Source organism: Furipterus horrens, unplaced genomic scaffold, assembly GCF_987537825.1.
Source record: "Furipterus horrens unplaced genomic scaffold, mFurHor1.1.pri manual_scaffold_7, whole genome shotgun sequence".
In the NCBI taxonomy this organism is placed as follows: domain Eukaryota; kingdom Metazoa; phylum Chordata; class Mammalia; order Chiroptera; family Furipteridae; genus Furipterus; species Furipterus horrens.
The window spans coordinates 111,897,859-111,914,814 of record NW_028327177.1 but is presented as its reverse complement, the minus strand read 5'-3'; the positions used below and the strand labels follow the sequence as shown (position 1 = coordinate 111,914,814).

The following is a 16,956-nucleotide window of genomic DNA, read 5'->3' as shown; positions in this document are numbered from 1 at the left end:
TATTTTAAAGTAAAACTTGGTGATCAAGATTAAGTCTTGGGCCCCTTACAAGGTGCGCAAGCAGTGTCGAGTTTACAAATGTGGACGAAGGGAACATGTGATAAATTGCCATTTGGTATTCCTATGGTTCGGCGAGAGCCCAGATCACTCAAGTGACTATTACTTTTGTATAGTGAAAACGTCAGGATATAACGAGAAAAATAACTGTAAAATAGAGTATCCCAGTCTACCATCAGCTATATGCCCAATGAGTCATTCAGCTGAAATCCCAGTGCCAGTTTTCGTTGAACTATCCTCTTTCGAAAAACAGGAGTATGGTGAAGAACTAAGTGACAGCAACGATGAAGACTCTGAAATTGAAGATGACTCAGTTGGTAAGGGATTTGATCAGCATGAGCTGAATGATTTGGCATGACATTTGGGACTATCCAAAAAGGCTTCAAAGCTCTTAGCATCAAGACTACACAAGAAAAAGTTGCTTGAAAAAGGAGCGAAGGCATCCTACTTTTGATCAAGAGAAAGTGCATTTCTGCAGTATTTTCAAAGTGATGGTGGCTTTGTGTATTGCCATAACATATATGGTTTAATGGAGGAATTGGGAACTCCAATCTAGAACGCAAATGAATGGCGACTGCTCATCAATAGCTCAAAGCGGAGCTTGAAGTGTGTCCTCCTTCATAATGGCAGTTTTTTTGGTGCAGTCCCAACTGGCCATTCAGTTTGTTTTTGTGAAGAATATGAAGACCTAAAGAGAGTCATTGATCTGTTGCAATATCACAAGCACAATTGGATCACCTGTGTTGACCTTCAAATGTTCTGCTTCCTTCTTGGTCAGCAACGTGGATACACCAAGTATCCCTGTTTTCTGTGTATGTGGGACAGCAGAGCTCGTGAGAGGCACTGGGTGGAGTCAAATTGGCCTCCAAGATCTGACTTCAAATCTGGTGATCCAAACATTCTACATGAGCCACTTATTGACAGAAAGAACATTATATTCCTGCCTCTGAACATAAAACTGGGTCTCATGAAGCAATTTGTTAAAGCTTTGCCAACTGAAGGAGACTGCTTCAAGTATCTCATTTTGGCATTTCCTAGCCTGTCATTTGAAAAGATAAAATACCTTAATATGTATGTGTGGTAGCAGAACTTTACTACTTGTACACAATTTGACTTACAGTAACAATATGTAGCCTTTATATGAATAAAATAACTCTAAATAAACAGTATAGTCATGTAATTTTCTATTTTCCTTTGCATGTACATTTTGTATGATTTTGGGGACAAAGGGAGGGTATCCTGTACCTTAAAAAGTTGATGTGATAGAGAAAAACTGGGGTCATTTTTGGATTCAGATGCCGAAAGTTAGTCAAAACAAGTGTCAGATCTAACTCAATGAAAAATTGTGTTCCCTAGTGTATTATATATTTTTCATCAAATACTCTAGAATTCTACACATCTATTCAACTGTGACATAAGACTAAAAAATTGAAAACCAGAAAGCGTGTTTAGTTTTTATATTTTAAGAAAAATAAGGAATCTCTTCTGATTCCACACTAGAAAAAGTTTATAATAAGTTTCTTGGGATTATAGATTCTCTTAAAATTTTATATGTACCAGACTGTCCATTTTTGTTTAAGACAGCATTACTACTAAGACAGGTTTTCACACATGGGCTGATGTCTCAAATTTCATCATGGCCATCAAGTGAATAGTTATTTCGCTGTATCATCTTATATTCCCATACTTCAAAAAACATTGTCTAGTAACACGACATGCATAGCGTACTTTCTATCAAAGCCTGGAACAGAGTAACTTACCCTGTCATGAAGAGTCCAACCTACATATTTTAGGTAACTGTCATTTAGGAAGGCATCACTATACATTTTCATCCACACTCCAATTTCTTCAATACAAATGGCTCTAATCTCAGCAATAGCATCACTAGAGAAGGGGAAAAAAAGAAAAAAATACTTGATTAATAGGGAAAGCTAGAATGTACTTCACATTCATTCTCATAAGCAATAAATATTAACATTATTCCTAATACTCCATTTATATCTGTACTCTCAAAGGCCCCCCAAATAGAATATCTTCTATTTTTTCTATGACTGCCGCAGAATAAAAACTAGTGATACCATACTGAAAAATAATGCTCTAGAAATCATCTTATTTTTAACTCAACCGCACTATATTTATTAGACTAGACATTTGGAGCTTTCTGCAAGCCTCAACTATTATGAAGTCAACAAATATGTTAAATCCTCTGAGGAAATCAGAGTAACAACATCCAAATAAGAATAATATAGAATTAAAAAACTGTTTCTTTAAATAACCGAATCTTTCTAAGCTGGCACATATGTAATGAATTAAAAGAAAATAATCTTTATGATCAAGACACAAACTAATATATCTATGAGACAAAATATCAGAAGCAAATATTATTTGAAAATGTATAATAGTTTGCAAAATCCAAAACCTTAATGTAACTGCACAGGACAGAATAATAATTCATATTTAGTTACAATGGAAACAATCTTGGTGACTATACTATGAAGTGGTGGTAGAATCAGCACCAGAAGTCAGTTTTCTGGCTCCCTACTGAGATAGCTTCTCATCCCACTATAAACATCTAATACAACTATCCTGAAATTTTTATACTCTCAAATCTATGAATCATGACCAAGTACAATGTTAATACTTTTACCTCATCTTTCAATAGGTTATTAGCTCTAGTTAAAAAAAAAAATCATATTAATGACAATAAAGTGAATCCTAACTTCATTTTGTAGACTGATCTTTAAGTTTCTGATTTACCAAATGTGAATAACTTGTAATTTAAGATAATTTTTAATTATTCAAGTAACACAAAGCAATCATCTGTCAATTAATTAATCTGGCAATAATTTAGTTGGAATTTTAATGTAAACTAAGAAACTTTTTCTTAGTTGCTCTTTTGTGACAAAATGGGTGCTGGCATTCTAACATTTCACTCTCTGCTATAATAAATCTCAGTGCCTTCTAGGTAGGTCCCTGTCATTGGTAAAGGATAAAAATTTGAGAAACTATCCCTTTCAAAGCCATAATACCAATCGCAATCTTTGTTTTCCTACATTTTGTTTTTTAATACCTTTTTCTGATAGAGAGATTCTAAAACATAGAGGCTCATGGTACAGGATCTGAAGCAAGACATCCTGAGTTCAAATCCTGGCTCTGCTATTTACTAACTGTGTGGCTTTAGACAAGTTACATTCCACTTTCTTAGATTTCCTCATCTGTTAAATAGAGATAATAACTGTACCTGGAATTCACAGAATTAATGTGAGAATGAAATGATTTAATAAAAGGAAAAGACTTAGAACTGTGCCTGGCACCTACTAAACCTTCCATAAATGTTTACTATCATAATCTTTAAGTACCATCAATCTAGTCATTTACAGACAATAGTGTTTAAAAAGTAGCTTTACTACAACCATGAAAGGATGTTCCTAGACCTTCATAACACTGAACATAAATGGCTGAAGGACAATTTTTCCCTTTAAATATGAACATTTTCACATATAAAAATATCTGAACTGTGATATTTCAGTTCTTTAAAGTTAAAATCTTCTATATACCTCTTACTGATTTATCTCCTTCCCCAAGAATAAATGACTATCCTTGATTCAATAACTATCATTCCCATCTGTATCATTATGCTTTAACTATATATATTGGCTTACATATTTTGAAACTTTACATAATATCCTGAAGGTACCATCTCTAATATTTTTTTTCACAAATTGTGTCTTGCCACTTACACATACTAATTCACATAGCTCCAATTCCAATATATTAATTTTAACTTATGTTCAATGTTTCTTTCTGTAAATATTTTACAAATTATTTATACATTTGCTCATTGGTATAAATGTTGTTTCCAAGTTTTTGCCTTTATTAACAATGAATGCCATGAACATTCTTGTACACGTCTCCTTGTGCACATGTATGAGTTTCCCTAGGACAGTGTTTTCCAGCAGTATACATTACAAAAGAAATTCACTGAGTGGAAACAAAAGCTTGAAAGTATTTAGGATAGAAAATACTAAAATACTTAACATGTGGAAAGACAAGAAAAATTTTTTTTTCTCTTGGAACACTGTTTCCCTGATGTAGGACATGGTTAACTAAGTCAGTAAGACACTGTTTTTATAGTACCTAGAAGTGAAATTACTAGGTGAGAAGGAGTACACACTTTGTTTTATTAGTATTAACCAATTTCTCCATAAATCAGTGTTTCATATATCCTTGCCTGTCTCTTGGTATTGTCCTATTATTTAATATGAATTTCCATCTTTGTAAACTGCTAATTCATATACTTTGACTTCTACTGGGATATCCAAAAAAGAACAGAACACAACCACTAAACACCCAAATGATAGCATTTTATTAGGTTCCTCAGTTCTAGTAAGTAGTCATTTTTCAGAGATCAGTGTGCTTTTATTCTCTGCTGTATATATAAAAATAAATCCAAAAATAAAAGAAAAAAACAAAGCCCCCAAACCCAAACAAAAAAACTCTCTGAAAACACACAAAAAAAGGCTGCATTTTTTATCACATAAATTTCAAGGAGAGAGACTGAGAACAAGGTGAATAGGTATGGCACACTATTTAAAACTATAGTGACAACTAGGTGTGGTAACTTCATATGCACACAGCTCAATCATTTTTCCATTCATTACCATCTGAATTACTATTAACAATGGTATTGAAATTGTGGATCACTAATTCCTAATATAAAGATTTAGCTTAGCCCTGGCTGCTGTGGCTCAGTGGATTGAGCCTGCGAGCCAAGTGTCGCTGGTTCGATTCCCAGTCAGGGCACATGACTAGGCTGCATGCCAGGTCCCCAGTTAGGGGCACGAGTGAGAGGCAACCACACAGTGATGTTTCTCTCCCTCTCTTTCTCTTTTCCCCTCCCTCTAAAAATATAAATAAGCAAACAAATTATTAAAAAAAAGATTTAACTTAATTTCAGTAGGAAAATTTTGTTCAAGATTTATTTAATAAGAATCTCTAAGTCTAACTCTAATTTCTAATACCTTTTTGTCTTGCCTACTAAACTCCTAAAAGCTTTTTTGACCTCTGGGAACTAACATTCTATTTAAGTAAACTATAAAATAAAAATTCAGTATGTTTCTAAATATTTCCCGATTTAATTACAATATATCTTTTGATTTTACAGATATTTTTCTCATGCAGAAAAGTCCTCCAACCCTTGATTTTCATACATAATTTCTTTTTAACACCTTAATCTCTATTTCCAATGGCCTTAGTCCATTTAAAAACGTAATGTTTAGCTGCAGCTGTCGGGGAGTTTCCAAAACAAAATTTAAAGCAGAGGGCAAAAAAAGTAAGATAAGAGGAAAGGTTTAAGAAGATCATAACATGGACTAATTTTCATAGCATTCTGGTACTTGAGACTTGAACAATTAAAAACAAAATCAGGATACACTTTACCTGCAAACTCAAAGAAATAAAAATAAAACTAGAAAAGCATAATTCTCAGGCAAAATCCTTGGTTGTAACTCTATTTTACATCATAAAAAGATAATTATGTTCATTTCTCCAAAAATGTATCTAATTTACTGATCCTCACAGTTAATGTCTTTTAGGGGAGACATGAACCTTTAATTTAATATCTGGACTTAAGGTTTCATTCTGAATTATTTTCTTGGCAGATGAAATTCAAATATTTTCTGTTTACAACAAAAAAATTCATCTTTAATGAATCTTAATTAAATGTTTCTTATAGTACTCTTAAAGGTGCTTTCCTTGTAAGAAAGTTGACTAAGTTAAAAAGACTACAATACAAATTTCAGAGAATAATTCTTGGCTAATATGGCTGTTTTGATCATCACAATTCTCTCTCACGGACAAAAAAATCTCCTGAGAGCTCTAGAGTGAGAAATAATTACAAGCTTAAAGAAGGTCTGCTATTTAAATTGTAGCACACAATGAATTGGTATCTCAACCAATTTTGTCACTAATATTTGGCTAAAAAAATTACATTTTCCAAAAGAGAACAACTATAGAGAATTTTTTTTTTGAAAGTCTAGGGGAGCAAGAAACAGATTAACAAGTTACTTCAGAGTCATACTGTATGTATTCTTTATTTGACTGTGAACAAGAACTTGAGAACAGAAATTAAAACTTAAATATGAATGAAATAAATATTATCTTAGAGAGTGTTAACTATTAGTACAAGGAGTACAAGGAACAAAAAGCATATAAATGATGGAGGGGAGTAAAGGGGGTAAAGAAAGACTTTTGAGAGATAGTAATGTTTTAAGTGGAGACCTGAAGAGATGATACTTTCCTGTTTGCTAATTAAATTCATATATTCCACTGCATTATTTCAGAATGATCAATTATTTAAAAACATTGGAAAATTAATATATTTATAAAACTGCAAATATTTTTCATTTCATTTTTGTTATTATCTATTAGTGACAATAGTGTCAAAGTAAATAGAAACGAATACATAGGGTCTCATACAGAGCAGGTGATATGGCTATCTGCTACCATATATTACTATTTAATTTTATTATTAACAGAATTTGAGGTATAAGATTAAAAACAGAATGTCAAATATACATAAACACTGAAAGAAATATCTTCAATATTCATATTTTAACTATTAACCTGATACACAGGTTAGATGAATATTAAAATGTTAGAAAATAAAAATATTAAAAGAATAAAATGAAAATTTGCTCAAAATAAATCATTCCATAAACTTGTATAAGAAGAGATCTGAAGGTAAGCAAAACAGACTTCCGACCAAAATGGAGGCATGGACAGACACGCTGTGTCTCCCTCCACAACTGGGAAGGAATGCAACTGCCTCAAAACTGGAAACAATCAAAGTTCCAGAGGGTCAAACTGCATGGAAGTCCAGCAAACAAAGATATGGAGAGGAAATGCTCGTGCAGGCAGGAGGGAGGGGTGGAGTGAGGGTGGAGAAGACACAGTGTGATGGAAGCAACAGGGGCAGCAGAAGCAGGCAGAGGAAAGTGCGGTCACGTGTTTTAAAGTTGGAAGGGACACCTGGGGAGTGTTCCCAGCTTCTCACGGGACCTAGCAGCTCATAGTCCCAGCACTGGGTAAAGTCTAGCCTCATTGCTTCTGACCGTGCAGACCAGACCAGTGGGGGTTGGGGCGGAGGAAGAAACTGCCAGTCTCTCAGCAGAGTCCGCTTGTTTGGAGAGCCCCCATGGTTCTGGAGCGTCCGCAGGCCCACCTGCTCTGGGAATGACGGCCAGGGAAGCAGCTGGAGGGGCTCTGGTCTGGTATGGAGGTGAGAGGGTGCTGGGCAGGCGGCACTGTTCCCTCTCAGACCTCTCCCCCACATACAGCTCCACAACGTGGTGAAACAGGTTGCCTTGTACTGACAAATCCCTAAGTCTCCGTCCCTTACAACGTAACAGGAGCAACCGCTCTACCTGGGATGCAGAGGTGATCAAACACAGGAGCCTGTCAAAATGAGGAGACAGAGAAGTATGGCCCAAAACGGGGAACAGATCAAGGTCCCAGTGGGAGAACTAAGCGATGAGGAGATAGCCAACCTAACAGATGAGGAGACAGACAATCTCACAGACACAGAATTCAAAACACTGGTGATAAAGATGCTCACAGGCTTGACAGATATGCTTGAGTATGGCAAACGCATAAGAGAAGAAGTGAAGGCTATGCTAAATGAAACGAAGGAAAATCCACACAAAACCAATGGTGAATGGAAGAAAACTGGGGTTCAAATCAATGATTTGGAACATAAGGGGAAAAAAACAGCCAACCAGTGCAGAATGAGGAAGCAAGGATTGAAAAAAATGAGGAAAACTTCCCAAATTTTGTGAAGGAGATGGACATGCAGGTCCAGGAAGCACAGAGGGTCCCCAGCGAGATGGACTCAGAGGGGACCACACCAGGATGCATCATGATTGAGATGCCAAAGGTGAAAGATAAACAGAGTCCTGGGGCCAGCAAGAGAGAGGCGGAGAGTTGTCTATGGGGAGTACCTATAGGACTATCCACTGATTTCTCAGAGGACACTTGGCAGGCAGGAAAGAACTGGCAAGTAGTATTCAACGTAATGAAAGACAACTTGCAACCAGGACTACTCTATCGAGCAAGGCTATCATTTGGAATGGAAGGGCAGATGAAGTGCTTTCCAGACAAGGTAAAGCTAAAGGAGTTCATCATCACCAAGTCATTATTATATGAAATGTCAAAGTGACTTACTTAAGAAAAAGATAAAAACTATGAACACTAAAATGACAACAAACTCATAACTATCAACAACTGAATATAAAAATAAGAATAAAATCTAACTAAGCAAAGCAGAATAGGAACAGAATCATAGGTATGGGATCATTTGGAAGGTTATCAGTTGGGAGAGGGGAGAGGGAGAAACGGGTATATGGTGCAGGAATTAAGAAACATAACTGGTTGGTACAAAATAGACAGGGGGAAGTTAAGAATAACATAGGAAAGTGTGAAACCAAAGAACTTGTATGCACGACCCATGGACATGAACTAAGGGGGGTGGGATTGCTGGAGGGAAGGGGGGTACTGAGCAGAGGGAAGCAAAGGGGAAAACAATTGGAACTACTGTAACAACATAATAAAATATACCAAAAAAAAAGAAGAGATCTGAAAACATGATTTTGAAATGTTTCTCTACAGTATAAATAAAAAATCAACTAGGAAATAAAAGACATCCACTTTTGATCTATTAAAAATTGTTGAAATCTTTCTAGTTATCTATTTTTCCATTGAGTTTGTTTTTACACAGCCTAATGATTTTTAAATTCTTTTAACACCACTAAAATTAGTCTTTCTTTTTTTATTGTTTTTAAGATTTTCCCATGATCTTTGATGTTCTGAATTTTGACTATATACAGATGTGGAAAACTTTTCTTGTCTTACTCAACACTAAGTCTTTTCAATTTAAATTTGTAAATTTTCAGTTATTAGTATTTCTTCCCAACACTTCTTCGTTTAAAATCCCACGTGAAGATTCCAAAACTACCCCCTGTGCATCAGAAATGTCATTCCTTATTTTCTATCCCCTATACTATGCCTGGGTAAATTTCTCAATATTATATTCTAACTTACTAATTGTCTCTTCAAAAGTACAAATTAAGAGGCCTGTCCAGAAAAAGTCCAGCCATTGTTTTCTTATATTTTATTGATTATGCTGTTACAGTTGTCCCAATTTTTCCCCCACTCCGCCCAGTATCCCCCTTCCCTCCAGTAATCCCCTTCTTAGTTCATGTCCATGGGTTGTGCATTTTCCTATACTACTCTTGACAACCCTCTATTTTGTACCTACCAATTATGCTTCTTAATCACTGCCACCTTCTCCCCATTTTCTACCTTCCTCCTCCCAGTGATCTCCACATCTATGGTTCTGTTCCTGTTCTAATTGTTTGCTTAGTTTGTTTTTGTTTTTTAGATTCAGTTGTTGATAGTTGCAAGTTTGTCATTTTAATGTTCGTAGTTTTGATCTTCTTTTTCTTAAATAAGTCCCTTTAATATTTCATGTAATAATTGCTTGGTCTTGATGAATTCCTTTAGCTTTACCTTGTCTGGGAAGCACTTTATCTGCCCTTCCATTCTAAATGATAACTTTGCTGAACAGAGTAATCTTGATTGTTGGTCCTTGCTTTTCCATACTTCTTGCCAGATCCTTCTTGCCTAGACTTTGTTTTGGGAATTCCTTCGTAGGTACGTTTAAAGTCTTCCCAGAGGATCCTAATCCTTTCCTCGTTTCTTTGAATTGTTGTATCTTCGCATTGTTGTGTCTTCTGTTCTAGCTGAATGTTTATTTCTTCCTTTTGTTCCAAATCGTTGATTTGAATCCCAGGTTCCTTCCCTTCACTGTTGGTTCTCTCTATATTTTTACTTCCCTAATAATTTCATTTCGTTCTTTATTTTTTTTGCTATACCCTTGAGTTCTCTGACCATCTTTATCACCAGTGTCCTGAACTCTGCATCTGACAGGTTGGCCATCTCCATTTCGTTTAGTTCTTTTTCTAGAGTTTTGTTCTATTCTTTATTTGGGCCATATTTCTTTTCCTCCTCAATTTGGCAGTCTCCTGTGTTTGCATCTGTGTATTAGGGAGAGCTGCCTTTACTCTCTGTCTTAGTAGTGTTGTAACAGAACAAGGAGCACTCTCTAAAAAAGCTCATGGTTTAGGGGCTGGGGAAAGGAGATAATACAGTTTTTAAGGTATGATACTTTGCATATCTATGGTAAGTTGATAACTAGATAATAGTTGTGCTGCAGCCCAGGGCAAAAGGGTGGATGATAGACTTAAAGATACTTTTTGTAACAATCACGTATAGCGCCCTGGGTAAGCATTTAAAATAAGTGCAGGCAGCCAAAAAAGAGAAGCCACAAGGTCTGTAAGTGGTGTAGATGGGAGTCAGCTAGGTGGTCTGGGGTGTTAGGGGGAAACCATATGGTTTGGAGAGAGTCCACCATAAGGTCTGGAGTAAGAGAAGACCCACTGTGAAACCTGCCTAGAGAACACAGTGGCACGGCTAATGAGGCTAGAATTGTGGGGGCCTGCCTAACCAAGCATGGATTAGTCAGAGATGCCTGAAAGGCTGAACTGTGACCTTCGAAACATGGAGCTATGGACTTCTGCTTTTCTGAAAGATGGTACCTCTGACTGGCATATTATGAAATTGGCCTGGTTTGGCAATGGAGGCAGTAGAAAGTGTTTCTGGGTGTTTTAAAGGGAGTGGGACATAACAGTAGAAACTCGCCATTATTCTGAACCTGTAAAACTTAAATAAACTCCTTTTCCTTTTCCACCAAACCTTTGTATTTCAAGTCACCCTCCTTAGCAATGGGCAATTGGACCCCACAGCTGTTCCAGAACATCATAGGCTGGGGTTGTTTAACACTGTGGCCTATGTAGCAAACGCACATGTAAATCCAGTAGGGTGGAGCCTTTGCTGCCAGGGAGGGGCCACTGATGCCACTGCTTTGTGGCCTTGTGTATGGTGGTGTGTGTGTGTGGGGGGGGGTCAAAGATGGGACAATGTGGCTGCCTGGCTTCAGGTGACCTGTCTGGCACTCACCCCATTTCCAGTCACTTCACCCACTTCCTGTATGTGATTGGTACCAGCTGATGCCCTGGGGTTTATGTACATTCTAAGATCATGGGAGCCCTTTTAGTGGCAAAAATAAGGCAGTTTCTTCCACTGCCCAACCCCCACTGGTTTTTACAGCCAAAGGTAATAGGGGTTTATCTTCTTGGTGCTGTAAACCTGGGCTGTGCGGTCTGGCCTGGGGCTGGGTTTACTAGCTCCCAGGGCATTCCTTCCATGAATGTGGGACTGCCTGTTCCGGTGCTGCCAATTCTCTGCACCACACTGCCCCTCAGTCCTGTCTCCATGACTCCGCCCAGCCTATCTGTCTGGATGAATGTGGCTTCTTTAAATCCTTGGTTGTCAGACTGCCACATAAGTCCATTTTCTGATGGTTCTGGTTGTTATTTGTTTTTGAGATTTGGTTGTAATTCTTTCCATGGTTGTGTGAGGAGGTGAAGCGTGTCTACCTATGCCTCCATCTTGACTGAAGTACCTGCCATTGTTGATATAACAAAAATTGTTTCCTCAACATTGATTTAACTTGGCAGCCAAGAAGAGTGGACTGGAATGTGCCTATGTGAACAATGATGACTTCACTGTACTAGTCAGTGGGGGCAGTAAATGCCATTGAGTGAATATGTGTACTGCGTGGCCCTTACATTCAAAACAAGCAAGTAGAGCAACAAATCTGTATTAAATGTTGCCTTAAGCTTAAACATTCTTCCATGGAAACTATTCAGATGATTCAGAAGGCCACAGCTACAGGCAATTGGTGATTGGCAGCTTCATCACGACAATGTGCCTGCTCATAAATCATGTCTTGTGCAGTTTTTTGGTGAAACATCAAATCACCCCGGTGACTCAGCCCCATTCAAGCTCAGATTTGGTACCCTATAACTTCTGGCTTTCCCCCAAACTAAAATCACCTTTGAGAGGAAAGAGATTTCAGAGTGTTGATGAGATTCAGGAACATACAATGGGGCGGCTGATGGCAAATGGGAGAACTGTGTGAGGTCCCAAGGTGCCTCCTTTGAAGGGGAGTGAGGTGTCATTGTCCTATGTACGATGTTTCTTATATCTTCTTCAATAAATGTCTCTATTTTTCATAGTACATGGCTGGATACATTCTGGATAGACCTCATATTATTATGCCCACAGCAGTTCTACACGCATATATATTTGAAAACTCATCAAACTGTGCACTTAAATGGGCAGTTGATTTTATGATATTTATACCTCTATAAACTTATAATTTAAAAAAAACTGCACGGCAGGCATATAAAATTTTTAGTTTTTTTTCCAAATAAATTTGTCTGAAATTCATGATAGTATATGTAGTTTATACAAGAAAGAGGATGTGAAACCCAATGAGACAAATAATACTCAAAATGTAGGCCTTGGCCCTATTCCCAAGATTTTTATATTTGAATTAAATAAAATGTTTAAATTAAAATATCAAAGTTACAATTTAAAAAACATTTTTCTGGTGGCAGGTGGTATAAGAGGACTAAATAGTAATTGAAAAAAATATAATAAATATTCAATTAAAAAATAAAATAAAAAATGCAAACAATTTTCTTGGCCTTGGCTGGTTTGGCTCAGTGAATTGAGTGTCGGCCTGAGAACTGAAAGGTCATCAGTTTGATTCCTGGTTAGGATACACGCTTGGGTTGCAGGCCAGGTCCCCAGTTTGGGGTGTGCGAGAGGCAACCAATCGATGTTTCTGTCACACATTGATGTTTTTCTCCCTCCTCTTTTTCCCTCCCTTTCCTCTCTCTAAAAATACATAAAACATTAAAAAAATATAAAAACAATTTTCCTGTTTCAATTACTTTTAAATTAACAGGCTAATTAAAGTCTCAAATGTGTCTAAAGAAAGCGCTTCTATTTTCTGTGTCTATCTACCTAAACATGCCAGTAACAGACAGTAACAAGTGTTATGTATAAGAGTCATTAATTCTTGTGAAATATGTTCTTTAATAATTTGTTAAATATTTTTAAAGTTCACATATTTCAAAGAAAGATAAACTAATCGTATTTGCAATGTAGCATGACAAAAATACTTTGGGAGTACTCTGTTTGTACTTTCATGCATATAGTTAAGGTAAAGAAAAGTAATGTTATGAAGTTGTTGCACTATCTGCAGAGATGCCCTTTTCTCCCATTTTTACAAACTGTTGGTTAATTCTCATGGAACAAGATGAGTGCCATAGGACAGGAAACAAAGCAATAATTTTTTGAAATATCAAGATAATCACATCTTACTATGGTCACATTAACTTAAAGACTACCTTATAATTAATATCCCACCAATACAAATGCAACTACATAGGGTGCCTCTGACAGTGTTAAGTTCTGTGTTTGGTAGAGCGTGACCCTGGTGGTAGTGGTGGTACACATTCCTCCATAGTAATAGTATGACATTTATTTAGCTTTTGTAGCCAAAGCTGTTCTCCAGAAAACAAAACAAGACAGAATTTTATATCTCTATAACTACCTAGAATTACAAAGAAGCAATAAATTATAAGTTAAAAATCTAAATAATTTTAAAAATCTCTTACCGGTATCTATGAACAAATATACCCTTAAAAATAGAGTTCATCATATTTTCAATTTCATCCTGATTTTCTTGTAGCTGAAATAAAAAATAAATTAATTAAAATGTTGATATTATTTAGAGCGACAATTTTCAAACTTTTTAAATTCATGGTGTAAACTAATTATTAATTCTGCAGCACACCAAAAAAATATATTTTTTGCTGATCTGACAAAAAAATTAGAGGTATAATTTTGATTCATTCACACTGGACAGATATTGTTGTGTTGGACTTTGTCATTTTTTAAGGGAAAAGAGTTCAATGCCCCTGATATTAAATAGTCAGGTATTCCATGTTCTAAAAATTTTGTGGTGCACAGGCTGATAATCGCTGATTTAGAATGGACAGTTCTAATTGCTTTAAATAACTGGTTATTCTCATCCTGCGTAATTATCAATCCTTTTTCTCACTTATTGTGCAAGAACATCAGATATCACCAATATTTTTGCATTATTTCTACTGCAATACTACAGTGGCTTTAAAACCACTCTCAGTGTGTCTCGACAAGTGTAGCAAGATTCTTTATCTCCAGAATATCCTTTGTTTTGGGAACAGGACTCAATTTCTATACCACTTTTGTCCAATCCAGGTCCCTGGCTTGGTTTTTCTTTTCTTGGTAACAGATCACCCATGATTATCATAGCTGCCATTGCAGAAGAAACTTCCAAATCTACCTAAAGTATCCAAAGATGACTCTGTATGTGATTAGCCCATAACTGTGAATATGCCAAGTACCTAGTATCGCAGGCATATTAGAAGGTAACAAGGATCCTAGCCATTAGTAGTGGAATTTAGCAACAAAATAGAACACTATAGCAAAGATCATAAATTTCAAGCAACATTGTTGATTAAAGTTTGAGTTTCTTCACTGCTTAAAAGGAAAAGAATCACTGATACAAAATTACATTCAATGTGTTATTTCTTATTCTAATTTGTTTTGTATTAATATTTCGTGAAATACTGGCTTTAACTGCCTAATCCAATGTGAGAAAACTTCTCAGACTAGTTCTTCAAACATTCCTTTTATGTATACTTTGCTTCAGGTTTTACTGAAATAAATTGAAAAATCCTTTTACACTAAAGCATTCAAATTATTGCAATTTACTCTTAGTTTTAAAAGTTACTTTTCCTAATTTTTTTTTTTTTAAATAATTACTTTAGAACAGTCTCTCGCAGTTCTTAGCGAGAGACGCCTCAGGTGGCTCGGCCATGTCAAAAGAATGGATGCAGGCCGTATCCCCAAAGACCTCCTCTACGGCGAGCTAGCAGAAGGCAAGAGGATGAGAGGGCGCCCAAAACTGCGGTTCAAAGACATCTGCAAAAAGGACATGACACAATGCTCCATCAATCTCAACACATGGGAAGTTCAAGCAGACGACCGCCTAGCCTGGAGGCTCCCGGTCAGGCAAGGTACGTCACGTGCAGAGGCTGCGAGCAAAGAGGAGGCGGTCCAGAAAAGATCGAGGCGGAAGCAGCGTCAACAGCAGCAACAACGGCCATCTGCCTTCACCTGTAACAAGTGCGGCAGGGATTGTCACTCCCGAGTCGGACTGCACAGCCATTCTCGGCGGTGCAGATAGACTCTCAGGAAGCTACGCCATCGTCTCTCGAGACGGACGGCTGCCGCCGCCGCCGCCGCCGCCGCCGACGACGGCCGACGACTTTAGAACAACTACATGTTTGGCTAGCAGTACTTACTGAAGTCACAGTTCTAAAATTTATTCCCATAGTATTTCAAATATGGTATGTGTTATTAGTTTAATTGTGCTACTCAAAAGTTCATATGCTAGCGTGCTAACCTGCTACTCGAATCTTATAAATCTTATTTAGAAATAGGGTGTGGCAGGTAAGTAGGTTAAGATGGGGTCATACAGAATGAAGCAGGGTAGGTCCATAATCTAGTATGAGTGGTTTCTTTAGAAAAAGGAGAAATTTAGAGACTGACACACATACACAGGGAGCAGGCCATGTGGAGACTGGAGTTATCTTCAACTTCTAGCCTACAGAATTATAAAAATAAATTCCTTTTCTGTAAGCTACTCAGTTTGTGGTATCTATTACAGTAGTTCTAGCATGCCTAATTTAATCATAAGCTTGCTGCTTCTTGTTGCTTGTTATAACTCATTATTCATTGATAGCAATCTATTTGTAGCAATGTGGTAACCCTTTTTCAAGTTAAAATATTAATACTACAGATCTAAAATTTTATTTCTTATTGGATGAATAAAAATATTAACTGCTAAAAACTCAGTTTAAAATCACTTCCAACATATACATTAAAATTACATTATAAAACTGAACCAATCTTATTTACAAGAAAGTCTTATACATTTAGAGAATATGTAGTCATTCGCTTTCTTCTGGAAATTCGGGTTCAGCTGGCCCTTATTTCTGATGCTAATGTTTATCGTACTTTCTGTGTCCATAGACTGGTAACCATTATGAGTTACCTAACTCCCATACTATCTTCCTTCAAAAGTAAGATTGGTCTGTGATTCTCTTCTGACATCAGACAGCACTCAGAAATAACTGGCTGAATGTTACAGTTTAATTAAAACACTTTGAGAATAATATAACTTTAAAAAGTAAATTTAAAAAATACACTAACTTTTACAGAGGATAGAAAAGATAACATGATATAGTTTCCACACATTTATAGAACATAAGAATTTCAGATATCATGAAACTTACCTCTTTGCGTTTCTGAAGTAGTAACTCCAATCTTTCATTGGCTCTTTTCCCAATCATTTTATTTCTTTCAGCTTCATATTGTCTCTGTGTATTATCCTGATGAATACTGAGGTTTAAGGCAACATTCACCAAAGCAGTCATGAGCTTCATGGCTATGGAATAAGGGAAGGCTATAATATCAAACTCTGAATCACACCATCATCCATAAGATTACAAATTTATAACAGAAACAGATAAAAAGAAACTAGTCAATTTCTTTTTTTATAATCCAGACATAAGTTAAAAAAAGAAAAGAAAAATAATTTTATAGAAATAAAGCTGTCAGCTTAGTTTGCAACATAATTTTCTCTGTTTCAGTGTCACTTTAGTTTGAATCATTAACATTTCCCTCTTAAAAACATCCTCATCCTAATCATCAGCAGGATGGAGTTAGGTAGTATCTTCTACAATCCATTTCCCCAATCATCAAATACACATACCTTACTGACAGCATACTAATCTTCTGACCACTCGGTCTGTATATACA

At 36.4% G+C, this 16,956-nt stretch overlaps 1 protein-coding gene across 3 annotated transcripts in view; it reads right to left on the bottom strand.

Annotated features, from left to right (window-relative positions):
* Positions 1-16,956, bottom strand: part of STAG1 (STAG1 cohesin complex component) — a 382,246-nt gene that overhangs the window by 123,348 nt on the left and 241,942 nt on the right. For all 3 annotated transcript variants that reach the window (XM_090284291.1, XM_090284293.1, XM_090284292.1), the window contains exons 8-10: positions 16,431-16,582; positions 13,704-13,777; positions 1,818-1,941 (exon numbers count right to left, since the gene is read on the bottom strand). In XM_090284291.1, coding sequence (XP_090140417.1) covers positions 1,818-1,941; positions 13,704-13,777; positions 16,431-16,582 — 350 coding nt within the window. The remainder of the gene's footprint in view (positions 1-1,817; positions 1,942-13,703; positions 13,778-16,430; positions 16,583-16,956) is intronic.